The sequence below is a fragment of the Martes martes genome (genome assembly GCF_963455335.1).
Source record: "Martes martes genome assembly, chromosome: 9".
Lineage (NCBI taxonomy): Eukaryota > Metazoa > Chordata > Mammalia > Carnivora > Mustelidae > Martes > Martes martes.
This window is the reverse complement of record NC_137896.1, coordinates 39,922,291-39,938,348: the sequence shown is the minus strand read 5'-3', so window position 1 is coordinate 39,938,348 and position 16,058 is coordinate 39,922,291. Positions and strand designations below refer to the sequence as shown.

General features: G+C 36.1%; 1 protein-coding gene across 3 annotated transcripts in view; it reads right to left on the bottom strand.

The window, feature by feature from the left end:
* MACROD2 (mono-ADP ribosylhydrolase 2) overlaps positions 1-16,058 on the bottom strand; it is a 1,916,992-nt gene that overhangs the window by 46,451 nt on the left and 1,854,483 nt on the right. For 2 of the 3 annotated variants that reach the window (XM_080814554.1, XM_080814555.1), the window contains 2 exons: positions 6,899-6,973; positions 6,539-6,631 (listed from right to left, as the gene is read on the bottom strand). In XM_080814554.1, coding sequence (XP_080670680.1) covers positions 6,539-6,631; positions 6,899-6,973 — 168 coding nt within the window. Of the gene's footprint in view, positions 1-6,538; positions 6,647-6,898; positions 6,974-16,058 lie in introns of all 3 variants that reach the window. The other variant, XM_080814553.1, reaches the window with a different exon arrangement.

Sequence of the window (16,058 nt, the reverse complement as noted above, 5' to 3'; positions counted from 1 at the left end):
CCTGAATGTTATGTGTGCATGTGTCTATGCGAGTCTATATTCGGCAGTCCTGATTTTATGTGCATTAAGGAGAGATATACATCTAAAATTCTCTTTTGAGTTGGCTTTATATCTCACTAGTTCCCTCATTAATTAATGATTTAGAGAAAATCTTTTACATGTATTCATTTTATGTTTGTATGAGAGTCATGATTTTATCGTTCTGAAAATTACAATTTAACATTATTTACTAATATCTTGGAGAACAAGGCAAACATAATGAGCATGTCACCCAATGTTAACAGTTTACTATCTTTAGAGGAGAGACTAATTGTCTGGAATATTTAAGGATAGTGGCAAAATAATATATGCTCAGATGCAGGTAAAAATCTTTTCATTAGATGTGATGAGAATTAAGGTATGCCGTGCACAGAGAGTTCCAGGACTGTAATGCAGCAGAGAGGACCAAAAAGTTCCATGCCTGGAGACAGAATTCTGCTTAAGGGAGAGGTCTGTTTCATCTTTGCAAATTACTCTGATAAGCCACATTGCCATATGCCTCCGGGCAAGACCAGACAACCTAGGCAGGGTACAAAGTCAAATTGTAAATGAAACCGGAGAGTTACAGAGGGGAGAAAATTAAAAAAAAAAAAGACAAAGTGGATCCAGGAACAAAGTCGGATGCTGGAGATTTATTAGAAGAGATGGTCTCTGAAGATTCCCCAGATAGGGATGGGCTAATAACAACAAGTTTTGATCTTAATGTTCACTGAAGCCTGCACATATCCTTAAGTTTCTAGAACTTCCCCTGCACCCTTATATGTAAAATGGAGGTTCAGTGTCAATTTTTCAAAATCTTAAAAGTTGATCCCGGGGCACCTGGGTGACTCAGATGATTAAGCATCTGCTTTCATCTGAGGTCATGATCCCAGGGGCCTAGGATTGACCCCCCTGTTAGGTTCTCTGCTCAGTGGGGAGCCTGCTTCTCCCTCTCCCTCTGCCATTCCCTCTGCTTGTGTTCTCTGGCTATCTCTGTCAAATAAATAAATAAAATCTCAAAAAAAAGAGAAAAAGAAAAAAAAAGATAAACTGATCCCAGCAAGCAAGAGGATCTGGCCAAAAGGCCAAATTTTGGCCAATAATATTATAATATTATTATTATTCAAGAGGCATGATAAATACTTTCTTACTGAGTCAACACTAAATCTAAATTTACACACATGCATACAGAAATACAGGAAGGAAACCAAAATTATTATTGCAGGCATGAATATACTATTCATTCTTCTTTGTTTTTTAACTTTAAAATTATAGGTCAGGTACATTTTTATTTGAAGTAGAAACATGAAGAAGATTAGCATTTCAAAAATGAATTTTAAAAAGCCATGTCAATGTAAACATAAAAATTATAATTTTAGGGGTGCCTGGGTGGCTCAGTCATTATGCATCTGCCTTTGGCTCAGGTCATGATCCCAGGGTCCTGGAATCAAACACTGAGTGGGGCTCCCTGCTCAGGAGGGAACTTCTCCCTTTCCCACTCCCCCTGCTTGTATTCCCTCTGTTGCTGTATCTCTCTCTATCAAATAAATAAAATCTTTAAAAAATTGTAATTTTACTTGTTGTACAGTGTAATTTGAATGAACTGGTTCTATATGTATATATTGCCTACATACAGATACGCAGAAAACCCAAGTAATTTAGCTTAAAAGGTTATAATTTTTATATTCAATGTATTTAACCAATGTAAAGAATTTCATTAAACATTTAAAAATAGTCATAAAACCTTAGCAGGGACCAGCATTATGAATTTATCTTATATTCTAAAACCAAATTTGGGTTGACAAATTTCAGCTACACCACACGATTAGGACAGAAGACCAGTAACAGAAGAAACTATCTAAACACGAAACAGCTACCACCCCAACTAAACTATAATGCCATTAATGTGAAAAACACAGCATTATGAAAGTCAACTTCATTTGGAAAGATGAGATAAAAAGACTTTGAAAATAGAAAATTCCAGAAGTTAATTGCTCTAGGTGCAAGTTCGTATAATATTTTTGTATGAATCAAGAAAATATGTCTGCACTAGGAGTCTCTGTGGAGTAAAGACCACACACAGGCTGAGGAGAAAAGCCTGTGTGTTGTAGCATCGTTGCTGTCGGGGCTACTTTTCAAGTAGGAAAGGGCTCTGTCAGTGATGCAAGAATCCCATCAATAGTGGAAAATACTAAGGCTGTGTAGAGGTGTTCTGTAGACAAAATTAATCCCTATTGGATTTGACAGGTAGGAGCAGAAGAGAAAGTGGTTCATGGACTATGTGATCACCGAAAGATGAAACAGTGGCCAGAGGAGCTACGAGAAAGGATGCTTCCCACTTGGATAAGAAAGATGATTTTGAGGAGAATTTGGGCATAAACCTACTTGGAGCCAAAAAGTGCTGTTTCCCCACTGAAAGACTCTTCTGGGAATAATCAGAGTGATCCGATCACTGGCTGAGTCCTGAAATAGGATGTGGTTGATTTGGCTGATCTTTTTGTCTGGTCTAGGGCACCTCTGCATTTTTATCAATAGAATGCAGGAAGTAAAATTGAGGAAAACCTATACTTTTGGCTTTCTCAGGATATTGATGACCAATGGCTCCCATGTCACCTCCTCTTGCTCTATCAAGAATGCAGTTCTGTGGCTTTCTAAGAAAATTTGTGAAATTGCATTATTGAGTTCGTGCCTCTCATTGTACAAGCCCCGAAACTGGGATTCCTAGAAGGTAAAGAATTGCCAGGAACCACGCAGCCAGAGCCAGAAGCCATGGACCTGCATAGGCTTGGTTCCACAGCCCTGTTCCTCAGAGGCCAAAACGCTAGCTTTGCAACATGATAATTTATACTTATTGTGGCCTTTTATTTCACTTTTTACTTGTATGCCTGTCTACATCCATCTTTTCCCAAGAAAGACTTAGACCATAATATAGACCTTAAGTTTCCAGTTAACGTTTTGCTCAAACTGAGATAAATAAAGAATTCCTATTTCATATTATACTTATTCACTGTTATAAGCAAAATAATTGGGATGCATGCCTTCTATGCAACACTTGAAGAAACATGGGCAAAATAATTGGGATGTAAGCCTTCCATTTAACACTTGAAGAAAATGTCCGGTGTATTCCTAATAAGTCATATATGAAAATCATATGATGTAATAATGACACGATTTTACCATAGTTCAGATTTTATGTCGACTATTTCTAAATTCAACTAGAAATAAAAATCTTCAGAAAAATGTTTTAATACTGACTTTCTCTTTTATGCTAAAACAGGAGATCATGTTTCGAGGAGATCTCCTATAACATTACTTTCCTATTACGTTATCAGCCTAAATGGTGCTATTTTACTGGATTTCATATGTGCCACAGATCCTGCTGGGAAAGCATAAAACTGGACTCATTTAGGAAGAGGCAATGTAGCTCTATGAGAAAAGCTGCCATATGTGAAACCTCACTTTATGCCTGTTGAAATTTTTGTATTTCAGATCTCCCAGGGATATGTCCATTGTGCTATTGTATAATTTTATCAGCGTGAAATTCTGCTGAATATTTTCTCTTCTTTTCAAAACCCATATTTTGGTAGAGCTAACTTTGAAACTTAATGTTGTAACATCTGTGCCCATACACCTGGGAGCCATAGAAGTTGTATCCTGAAGATTATCTACATTTTCTAATCTTATAGAATGATACAAAATGAGAGAAAAAGGTTGTACTTTTTTTCTTTTCCCTGGGCTGAGATTTTTTGAAAGCAACCACTTTTTGTCTCCTTGGATTCTCAAAATAAAAGAGAACCAATATTTCTAAAGCTATAAAGAATATCCCTACAAATGTAATAGAATATTTATTTGTTTTTGTTTGCAGGTAAGAGTAATTTTTAAGATGTTTGGGCAACTTTCCATTAAGAGACACTGAATATACACAAAACCTGGAGTTATAGTCTCAAAATGTTTTCAAACAAGATTCGAATAACTCCATGAGTCTAAAGAAAGCAAACAAGCAAACAAAAAAAGTCCCATTTGATTTATTTAGTACTTTTATTCCATGGCTCTGCCAAGAGATCAAGGGCATCTTCTTTTAAAAATAGGAATTATGGTTGGATCAGCACTTCCCAAATAGAAGACTGACATCTTGACAAAGAAAAGGGAGTTTCTGAAGAGAGAGGGATACCTCCCACTTCACCTTTCATTAATTGCTCTGCCTTTATAGAAAAGAACATACATATCGAAACTGCCAGCAGGAGATGGTGCTGGAGAAGAAATGTGTAGAACAATTTTTGTTGTTGTTGTTGTTGTTGAAGGAAAAGGTGAAAAATGTGTAGTTTTGATGGATTCAACATGGCGAGGAAGGACCACAAAGGGATTTGAGCAACTCCACATGTGGATTCTCTTGACTTGGTCATCAATTTATCAAAACATGAGGAATATGAAACACCAAGTGCTTTCTATGCGGCAGGTACTGTGACTTCTGTACATGTGTCAACTCATTAAAGTTTCTCCACAACCGTACGTGAAAGGTAATTTTGTCATCACCATCTTACAGAGGAGGGAACTGAGGCATCGGAAGTTGAAAGAACTTGCCCAAGACCGCGCAGTGTGTCAACGCGGGGCAGAGCTACTCCACAGTGTCCTGAATCTACGTCACCCCACTCTCCTTCCATGTCTTCCTTTATGTGTCACAAGCTAGCTATTCACGCTTATTTTGAAGCAAAGAATAAGATGATAAGAGGATGTGTTTTAAGTTATCTCAAATTTAAACAGGAATAAGCAGTGTAGTGCCAAGTGAAGTATCTGCTGGAAAGAAGGGGAGGGAAAATTCTGTTAATTCAGAGCCGCAGGCATTATTACTCTCCCGCGGTGAAAAGTCACATTTCAAAAAAGAAATCCGACTTCAAAGTTGCTACAAGCAAGTAGCCGACTTTGACTTCACTTCTTTCTCATGTGCCATTCTGCCATGTGCTACAGAGGACTGGCATCCCTGCAAGGGAGAGGGAGGTGAGTATTTAATTCCTCAGTAATTAGAGGAGGGCTAGATGCTGGAGAACCATTGGAAGAAGGGACACGTGAAGTGAGTGCAGAATGCCAGCTTTTCCCTAGGTCAAGTTAAAAAGAAGAAAATTTACCCATTGTTTGATGTTTCTCATTTGCATGTCTTGAGGCACAATATACAAAGTAAATAATTTCTGCTATTCAGAAAATAAACAGGCAGACAAGACATTGTGTGTTTTACATGTTAGAAGTACAACTGAAGAGAACAATGCTATGTATCTGTTTCTGAAGTCAGGGTTCTATCAATTCTCTGTTCCATCATCAGACATAAAATGCCCCACATATGCCATTTACTTGACCAGTTGGGAACATGGTGTCATGAGCCTGAACTAGGATTTGCAGGGAAATAGAGAAAAAGTTATTAGAGACATAGAAAAGGAAGAATATTGTGTTCTAAATGCAATGGAAATTTTCAAAAAAGATGTTGAAATCACTAACATGGCTTAGTAATTAAACTGTGTCAATGCCCTGGCCAAGAAGAGTTCATAATTTGGAAGCTGTAGTTACTATTGACCTGATTTCACTATTGAGATCATGTCTGCATTTTAATTTGGAAACAAAATTGATCACTGTGTTTTATAAACAAGGCCTGTCAAGTTATTACTTTGCAACTGCTTTGCAAACACTTATTTATTTAAGAGCTGCATGATTTATGATATAGTATACTAGACAAATGATTTTATTTATTTCATATGTGAAATATATTTCATATATTCATATTTCATATGTTCTTTTAAGAGATTGCTTTATATTTTAAAATGGAACCCTTCAAGTTCTTCAATAAATACCAAATTTCTTTGATGATAGTTTTTTAATATAGATATTCTAAAAGGATGCATGTCTTTACTCTGATATATTGGCTTGATGCCCCAAATACTGCTTTAAAATTTACAAAGTGTTTGTTCCTACTATGTCTTCAGAAATCATTATAATGCTCACTTATGTTTTTAACAGTATTTAATATTTCTGCATCCTAATATTAGTGGACAAAGCAAGCAATTTAGAAGGTTCATATAATGTTTATATTTTACATAAATTGCTTCCTTAATCACTACCAGATGAAGGACAACAGAAGGAAATCAATACAGAAAGGCTTATCTTTGTGTTTTAAAGCCATCTCAGGCTTTCTAAGACTCTTATCCATCTAGACCCATCTAGTCCATAATTTTGATTCTGTATAAGCTTTCTCACTACAATAATTTTTGTATTTCATGAGTTTTTAAATTAAATTGAAACGAATAATAAAAAAACAACTTCAAACTACTTGAAAGGGCAGAAAAACTGTTACAAGCCTCTTCTTTTGCTACTTCTAGATTTTGTTCTACGCTCACAAGTAGGTTCAGGATGAAAGAAATGCTCATTTTCCCCCGGTACAGACTGCTCTTGCGGGAGGGTAACTGGTGGTTGCTTTCTAGGCAGGAGTCCAAAGGAACTCATCATTCTTGATGGGTCAGTTTAAGAGTGGACCTACCTTTTTCACCTTCTTTGTCTTCTTGGTCATCTGTTAGAGGGATCACTTCTGGTGGCTCCACTGTCGTGGCATCTTCCTGGTTTGGTGAAAGCTCTAAAAAGAAGGAGACTGAGGGAGACTCAGGGCTGTTTTCATCGGAATCATTGAGAAAACACAGTGACTAGAGTGGATAAAGTTAACGTCCCTTTCTTTTCCCCCTTCAAGTTTTAAGAGGCACACAGAGCAGAACACTATTGCCATACTCTGGTAATCACTGCCTAAAACATACACGCACACTCCTCACAAACACCAGGATAGAGAGAAGTCATGGTTCATAGTTTCATCTCATTCTCAGATAACAAGGCATTCTGGTTTCAATACCTTCTGTTTCCATATATGAGCTCTGGGACTCTGCCTCAATTTTTATTTCATTCTTCGTTGAATCATGCTCTTGTCCTGTTAACAGCAGTGATTGAAAAATAAAAGAAATGAGACACGCACAGCTATAGGTTTGTCCCTGGTTTGAAAAAGCAAAACACTCAGAAACCGTGTTTCCATCATGCATGGAGAGGCAGAGAACAGTTTCCAACCAAAGTGGGCAATTTTGCAAATCATCAAATTTATATCAGTTATTTTCTGAGAAATAGCCAGGTAATCAGGCAAAAACCTCTTCTTGGAACCGATTGGTGTAATTGCTGTTTAGCTTATCAATGCATTGAACGTTGATAGACACAACCTAGAAGTTTTGAAATTTTGAATAATCTCTGGGTTGTGTGGGCTATCCACGTTTAATTTTCCTTTAAGATGTATAAATTTCCTGTACTGAGGATTCCTAGAAAACTAAAACACTGGTGTTCTCATTCTCCCATTAAAAGAGCATGAACAACTTAAGTAATGTGAGCATGCAGGGATTGGGTCACCTAACAGCTCAACCATTCTGTGAAGACACCTACTAAATATAGCAAAGGTCGGGAGAGAATTCAGCCAACTCTTGATTACTCCAAGGCTGATTATCTAGTAATGGTTTTTCTTCCACACCCCCTGGCTTCTCCCCCTCCCTTCCCCTGTAGAGTTTTGAATATTTAAGTGCTCATTAAGAGAGAAAATTGAAATCTGTCCATTTGCCTCATTTTAATGAAAGGTTTTATGCTGAGAATATACTTTTTTTTAATGCTGAGAGTATTTAACTATTGAATTAAAAAAAATCCAGAGTTAGAGTTGGTTATTGGCATGAAGGGGATATAGAGGGGCTTAGACTCTGCTGGGTACATTCCTGCAATAGACTGTATTATTTTTTCAACTGGTCTCTACTTCTTTCTGTAAGAGGATTCAACACCATGTCTATGACCATATGACCTGCAGTGGCCCCTGTGGGACAAGCATTTATTCCCACCTCACTGACATCAGGCCTATGAGTGTGACTTGGTCTACAAAATAGCACAGCAACACACATGACATGTACTACATTTGAGTGGAAGCTTCAGGATCCTTTGCATGTTTCCTCCAACTTTCTTGCTCCTAAGAGAATGTGCTCCTTCAGTCTACATCCTGGGATGAAAGCATGTGGAGCAGAACCCAGTGGAGACATAACACACCTTTGTGGTTGTAAGCCAGTGGGACTTTTAGGATTATCTGTTACTGCAGCAAAGCTAACTGGTACAACCCTTTATCTTTACAGTTTCCTCCTTTATGCAACTATTCTTAAGCTGCCCACTCTATGGCTTCCCCTTGGTTCATTCTCTGCTAGCATGACCCCCCCCCCAAAAGTTTTTTGACATCATTCCTCTTGAGCTCAATTTTAATCAAAAGGACCTAATAAAATAATTATAATGGAGGCATATTTATCTGTCTGATCATTGAAGCTAAATTTATCAAGCTGTCTTTGATGACTTTCTGTCATCACTCCTAAAATCCAATGAAATGCCATGTCTTGATGATTCTGCAAAATGTTCCTCTTTTCCCATTTTTCATTTCTCCTTCCCTTTTCCTCTTTTAAGGATCTATTGTCTGTCTCTTGGATCTGTCATTTGCTAGCTGAAATACTTTTTAAAACAAGAACTTGATCAAGATGTTTTTCCTGGTGATAAACCCCATTCACCTCCATTCCACTCCAGTGCTACTTAAACTATGGTCTGTGGGTAAGCAACACTGGAATTTCAAAAATATAGAAGTTCAGGCCTCATCTCAGATCTAGAGTCAGATTCTGCATTTTAACAAGATTTCTAGCTAATCTGTATGTGCATTAAATCTTGAGAAGTACTGGCCTTGGACATATGTGTATCTGCAAATTATTTATCCTATGAAAAATGCCAGACTTGGCCCAGACAGTTCACATAGATTATCTCTAATTACATTAGCCCTGAAAGTAAGTATTGTGCTTCCCATTCTGGCTTCAAAATTTTCAAATACAAATCCTTTCTTCCTTTTTGTTTTGCTTGGAAATATCCTTATTTTGCCTTTTAATTTTTAAGCTGAAGTATACCTTGCTTATAGTAAAACACCCAAGTCGTAAGTATATAACTTGAAGACTTTTCACATACACATACATGTATCTCCTTGGGCACTCACCACCCAGAACAAGAACACTTCTAGCACCAGTGGCTCTGTCTGTTTGTACCAGTGGACACCCCACAACAGGTAAAAGGCAATAGTTTTGTCTGTTTTTGAAACTCACAAAAATAGAATTCACTATATACACTCTTTTAGCATGATTTTCCACATATTCTCTGTGAGATTAATCCCATTTGTCGTATATGTTCTTGTTTATTCTTTTTCATGGATGTATACTATCCCACTATCCAAATATATTATGTCCTATGGATGTTGAATTGTTTTCAGTTTGGGGCTATTTATAAAGGACACTGCTAAAATACATTCATGTGCATTGTCTTCTGGTGGATATACTTATTCATATCACTTGGGTATAAACTCAGGAGTGATATTGCTAAGTAATAGGCAACACATATGTTTGGCTTTACTAAATCCTGAAAAACAGCATTTGGAAGAGTGTGTTCCACTTTATACTCCCACCAGAAATGTATGAGAATTCCATGTGTGCCCTTTATCCTTTAGACAATGTCATGATACTACTAGTCACAAAATTCTCCAATATGGAGAAGAAAGTTGTGCAAAATCTTTTCCCCCAAAACCCACCGATTCACCTTTGGGTACCATATAAAGTGATAAAACCACACACTATTGGTCACTTATTCCACACCGTAATACATGCTTCTAAATGGCAGATATGCCAGGCGCTGGAAATAGATCTTAAATGAAACAGACACAATACTTGTCCTCAAAATGCATAACTGTAAGGAAAAAGGCACTAAAGGTGCATAAAGTTCTTTCTAGTAGGATGTGAAACAGAGTTCCAAATTTATGAAAAAACTCATTTTTAGCAAATTTTTAGATCACAGGAAACTAAGTATATTGGACAACAAATTCCACACTGAAGCACTCTTAAATGAGACAAGGAGAATTTTGACAAGGATAAATGTTAAATTCTAAAATCAAGTTTATAAATTCAACTTCAAGGAATGAGATGGGAGGAAATCAATCCTATTTCTGATAAAACCAGAACTACAGGTTTTGCATTCCACATTTACCCTAGATAAATACTGGACGGATACCAGAATGACTGGATGGAGAGAAGGATTATAGCACATGGAGAGTGAAGGGGAGGGTGCCTGGGTGGCCCAGTCAGTTAAGCATCTGCCTTTAGCTCAGGTCATGATCCCAGGGTCTTGGGATTGAGTCCTGCATTGGGCTCCTTGCTTAGTGGGGAGACTGCTTTTCTCCCTCTGCTTGCTTTTCTCTTTGTCTGCTGCTCCCTCTGCTTGTCTTTTTTTTTTTTTTTCTCTCTCTCTCTGAAAAATAAATAAAATCTTAAAAAGAAAGAAAGAAAGACAGAGAGAAGGAAAGAAAGAAAGAGAAAGAAAGAAAGAGGGATTTTTTCATTTATTTCCTGGCAAACATCTTGCGTGGATAGCTATTTCTAGCTATCCGAACATATAGGAGACTTCAAAATGAAACATAATAAAAGAGGGGAATTATAGTAAGGGAAAAATATTTTCATAAAAAATATATTCAGAAAAACAAAAAACAATATTTTTGTGTTTGCAATGAACTCTAACAACTGATGAATAAGGAAACGAAAAGATGGATTAAATGAAGAGGAAATTATCTAAGATAATCAGAAAACTTCTACAAGTCTAAAAACACAATGACATCATGAACATCAGCGAAGGGTGTCATAAAAGAGAATGAACACTATTCATAAATTACTGTTTTAGAAATCAAACTTTTGAGTTAAAATTCACAAAGAGGGCAAAAGTTAGGGAGCAAAATGAAACATGAAAAGATGATAGATAAAGAGGACAGAAAATAGCAATAGAATTTCTAATGTGAGGATTAGAGGAAGTCTAAGCGACTATTTTTTTGTGATAGCAACCATTAAAAACATATTATGAGGTTTTCAAAGATTGTAGAACAGAATATGATTTCATTTTTTGTAATTATATACTCATCTGCATTTTATATTTTACAAGAAATACATATTATGTAATCTAATAATTATAATGAAAATTCAGAAAATAGAGAAAACTGCTTTCAGTGATATCATAAAAGAAAAATTTATAACTAAAAGGTGTTTGCGTCTAGCTAAATCCAGTTACTTTTGCTCGATGTCTATTCTACTTGAACTCTAAAAAACACTTGAGAAAGTCAGCTGTTGAATAGCTCTTTCTTCTTGAATGTTCCTTTTTTTTGTCTTTTGGCCAAATCACCTGCTTTTTCATTCTGTGTTCCAACCTACTCACCATTTTCTAAATCACTTTATTTCTTGCCTTTGTGTTCATTTCACACGTGTTTTCACTGGTTGAAATACCCCTATTTCCCCCCTTTCTATCTGGTAAAATTCTCCTCATCTTTCAAAACTAAGTCATCAATTTTACCTTTCTTTGTAACATCCTCTGAATCACTAGACCAGATCAATCATTTTCATGTTTTGCTTATTGAGTTCCTTTGCTCATTTATCTATTTATTATTCATCTTATTACACTGTATTATAGTTGTATCTGTTTGTCTCTCTTACCAGGTAATGAGCATTGTGAACATAAAAACTATGCTTTATTCATATTTTCCCTCCCAGTACTTACTAATAAGGAGTGATCAATAAATGTCTATTTAATTTGCTGTCCATTATAGTACTGATCAATGTCTGCAAATAGTGATTAGGGACCAGAACTTACTTTCTACTGTATCCTTTAGAAACAAGGTAAGTGCCTTAGGCTGCTAAGCTCTCTGTATACTACATTTATTGCAAAGAACCCCGAAAGAAGAACTTGAAGTTTTAGGCTTCAAGTTCATTATCTCTTTATTTTTAAGGCTGTAGAACTAGATAATATCTTAGATTCCCTCTGTCTTTGGCATTATATGAGGATCTGTCTCCTGGTGAAGTTTCTAGTCACCACCAATGTTTGTTTATTGGGTGGATGACATTGAGACAGGACATTCACTGTTTGAGTGAGCCTCATTCTCTATCACCATTGAGATAGGGACCAGACCATACACCTATTCCTGGGTCTCTACTCAGACTCTTGACTTGTCATTTGCAATCGGGCTTTGTCTGCACAATGAAGGCAAAGAGTAGAGCATTCAGAGATCAGAAGCAGCCACTCTGTCTTCTTGTGTGTCCCCAGTCCCAGTGCCCCATCTGATAAATCTTCAGAGGAATTCAATCACGGATAGGACCTGGGGCCCCTGCTGATAACGGGGCACTCTATGAGGTGGCAGCCTAAGGCTCTTGATGAATACTACGAATTTTCTCTTTGACTAGGAAGGCCTGGTACTTCACTTTGAGGATGAGAGGCCGTTGCAAAGTTCTTGTGGAGTATTTCTCCCCTCTTGCCTTTTCACTTATCCCCATTCTTGATCTGTTTCAACTGAGGTGCTTTACATATTTTGACAATCTTTTCTGGAAATAGAAATACATATATTTTCTTCTTTCTAATTTTTTCTAAAATAAAGTCAGTAAAAAATGGGGAAGGAAATGAGGTGCACAGCTTTGAAATCCAAGAATAATCATATTTGTTCATTCCCAAGCCAAGCCAGGACTGGGCATATTAAACAAAGAAGAGGTACTTGTGTGAGTTCCTTGCCCTGCACCCAGGCCTGCTGTGTGTTAATGATGACTCCAGGGGTCTCCGGCCCTTCTTCCTCTCTGCAGTGCACTCAGACACTCCACATTCTGTCTTGCTTTCTTGACCCCATGGGGGCAAGCTTTATGTTTGCCTCTCCACATTCAGTCTAGTTGAATTCCACCCACTGTCCTCTGCCCTAATCCCTCCTGGCAGAGGAAACAAAGGAACATAAAGGGTCCCACAGTTTATATACATATTTTTATACAGTGAACTCAATCATCCATGCTAATGGGAGGAGACTATTAGAACAGATAATCCAAAAATCCATTCACTTTTCTTTTAGAAATAGATCACGTGATTATTTCTTGGAGCCTTGGTAATTAAGTTTGGCTCAAGCTAATGCTTTAAATAATTTGCATAAAAATTGGTCTGGGGCCATCAGTCTGGAACTAAACATTTCTAGAGGATAAACCTAAATGCACTCTGTAAATGGATGGTTTTGAACTATAGTAACAAGAGTATAGTTTTAATGTTTGCAGATTATTATATGCTTAAATCTTCATAAGAACAAAGAATATGTTTCTTCGATGCTTGTCTTAAAGACAATGGAAATTGTGTCCTTTTATTAAACTTGAATCTTGATTGCTGCTAATATTCAAAATTTTATATGTTTACCATGGCTAAAAATAATCCAGTTTAAGAGCAAAAATTAAACCTAGATTATTGTGAATTTGATTATCTTCTAGACACCCTTCATTTTTTTTTTCCTGGGGCCAAAAAAACTTACTACCTAATGTAAATTATTTCTAAAGTTATTTTTTCTTGCAGTTACAAAAGGATTGCAGTTTCCTTCTAGAAACATGTAAAGAATTATGAATAATTTTAAAACTATAATTTATAGCTATAATAATTTTATAACTATCACTGTTAATATTGTAAATTGCTATCTTTCTCTTGTGTGTTTACATATATATTATGTATATACATATTTGTATATGCATACATATATATGTATGTGTATATACACGTGTGTGTGTCTTTGTGTAAGTGGCTCAATACACATACATACACACACAAATATATAAATACATCCTGAGATCAAAATGAATTTACACTTTGATTCTTGTTTTCATATCTTTATAAGCATCTTATTCTGTCATTAAAATTTCTTCAGAAGTTTTATTTTTAAAAGATGCAGTATATTCCATGTTATGGACAAAATTTGGGATGTCTCCTTTTTTCCCCCCCATTAAACATAGTATTGCAATGAAGATTTTTGTAAATACATGTCTCCCTATTCTTGGTGGGTGTCACTTTAAGACAAATTCCTAAAACATAATTCTAGGGAAAAAGTATGAACACTTTATTTTTTATGAGATTTTGTCAAAATTGCTGATGAGGTGGTTATGTCTTTCAGTCTCCCACCAATGGTGTGTGAACATGATTGGATACCCTACTCTCACCAGTTCTGTGTATTATCATTCTACTTAAACTTAGCTGATATTCAAAAGGAGAAGACACTGAAATCACATTTTATTTGCATTTCTTTAAGAAACAAAGATTTAGGTCTTCTCTTTATATTAATGACTGTATTTCTTCTTTTTTTAAAAAACTTTTAAAAAAAAGATTTTATTTATTTATTTGAGAGAGAGTGGCAAGCAGGGGGAGTGGCAGGCAGAGGGAGAAGTGGGCTCCTAGCTGAGCAAGAAGCCCAGTGAGGGACTTGATCCCAGGACCCTGGAATCACGAGCCAAAGGCAGACACTTAACCGACTGAGCCACCCAGGCATCCCAGTTCTTCTTTTGTAAATTATAATTGAGTCCTTTGTCCATTTTCCTCTTGTTCTTTTTTTTTCTTATTGAATTATGAGATTTTTTTTTCTTTAAGAAAATTCTTTGTCCTTTAGTCTGAGGGCACTTTTCCCAGCAGTTTTTCTTTAGAATTTGATTATAATCTCTATCATGTCAAAATGTGTATATTCAGATTTAGCCATGTCTCTCTTTTATGATATATATTGACACATGCACATGCATATAGCAGATATATATGTATCCCTTTTTATAACATATGTATACAATCGTGATCGTGCATTTTTATTTACAATTCAAAAAGCAATTCTTACTTCAAAATTTTTTTAAAAATCACGTTTTTGTTCTTTTAGCCTGGTATTTTTAGTTTCATTTTTACATTTCATCTTTGTTCCTTCTGTAAGTTAACTTGGTGTAAGGAATGAGGTTGGGATTCAGGTTATTTTTCCAAATGGCCAACCAGTTGTCTTAATGCCATTTGTGGAGTCATCTGTCTTTGAAATGTCAGCCTAAAGATGTGCTAAAATCCCAGATCTACTTTGGTGCATTTCTGAACTCTTTATTCTGTTTCATTGATTGACTTGCCTATTCCTACAGTAGGACTACACTGTTAATCATATTTTTCAAAGATTCCATATATTTTTAGTCTATTTATTCTGTCATCAACTGAAAATAATATAACTGTGAATCCCCCATTGTATTTCTGATTGGATTTTATTCATATTGTATCATTTGGCATATAAAAAAAAACATCATTATTATATAAAATCAGGGATTTAAATTTTTATTGATATAAAATGACCCGTTCTTTCTTGCTTGCTTGAGGGTTTTTGCTAGAATTCTAACTGGATAGATTCTAAAGTAGTTTCTCATAAATATTTTTAATATTTTTTATTTATTTTAAAGATTTTATTTACTTATTTGACAGAGAGAGAGAGAGAGAGAGCACACAAACAGGGAGAACAGCAGGCAGTAGGAGAGAGAGAAGCAGGCTCCCCGCTGAGCAGAGATTCCCAAAGAAGGGCTTGATCCCAGGACCCTGGGGTCATGATCTGAGCTAAAGGCAGACGCCTAACCAACTGAGCCATCCAGGCAAACCCTAACTATATTTTTCAAATATTTACTATTTTTCTTTTAAGATTTTATTATTTATTTGAGAGAGAGACTGAGTAATTGAGAGAGAGAGAGAGAGAGAGAGAGAACACAAGCCAGGAGGAAGAGAGAGAGAGGGAGAGGGAGAAGCAGACTTTCAGCTGAGCAGGGAGCCCAATGAGGAACTCAATCCCAGGACCATGAGGTCATGACCTGAGCTGAAGGTAGATGCCTAACTGACTAAGCCACCCAGGCACCCCTATTTTTAAAAATTAATTCAACCCAACTGGCTTTTACTCTTAATAAATTAACCTAATTACATTTCCTGTCATAATTATTTGCCTGTGTTTCTGTTATCTTATTTGACATATTGTGCTTTTCTTATACTGCTACTTAATTTTTTTATTTGAGTTATTGAAAATACTCATTCTGTGGTATGAAACACACCAGGAAATTGAGAGAGTAAGATCTCTTCCTTTAATTCTTTTGTGATTTATTTCT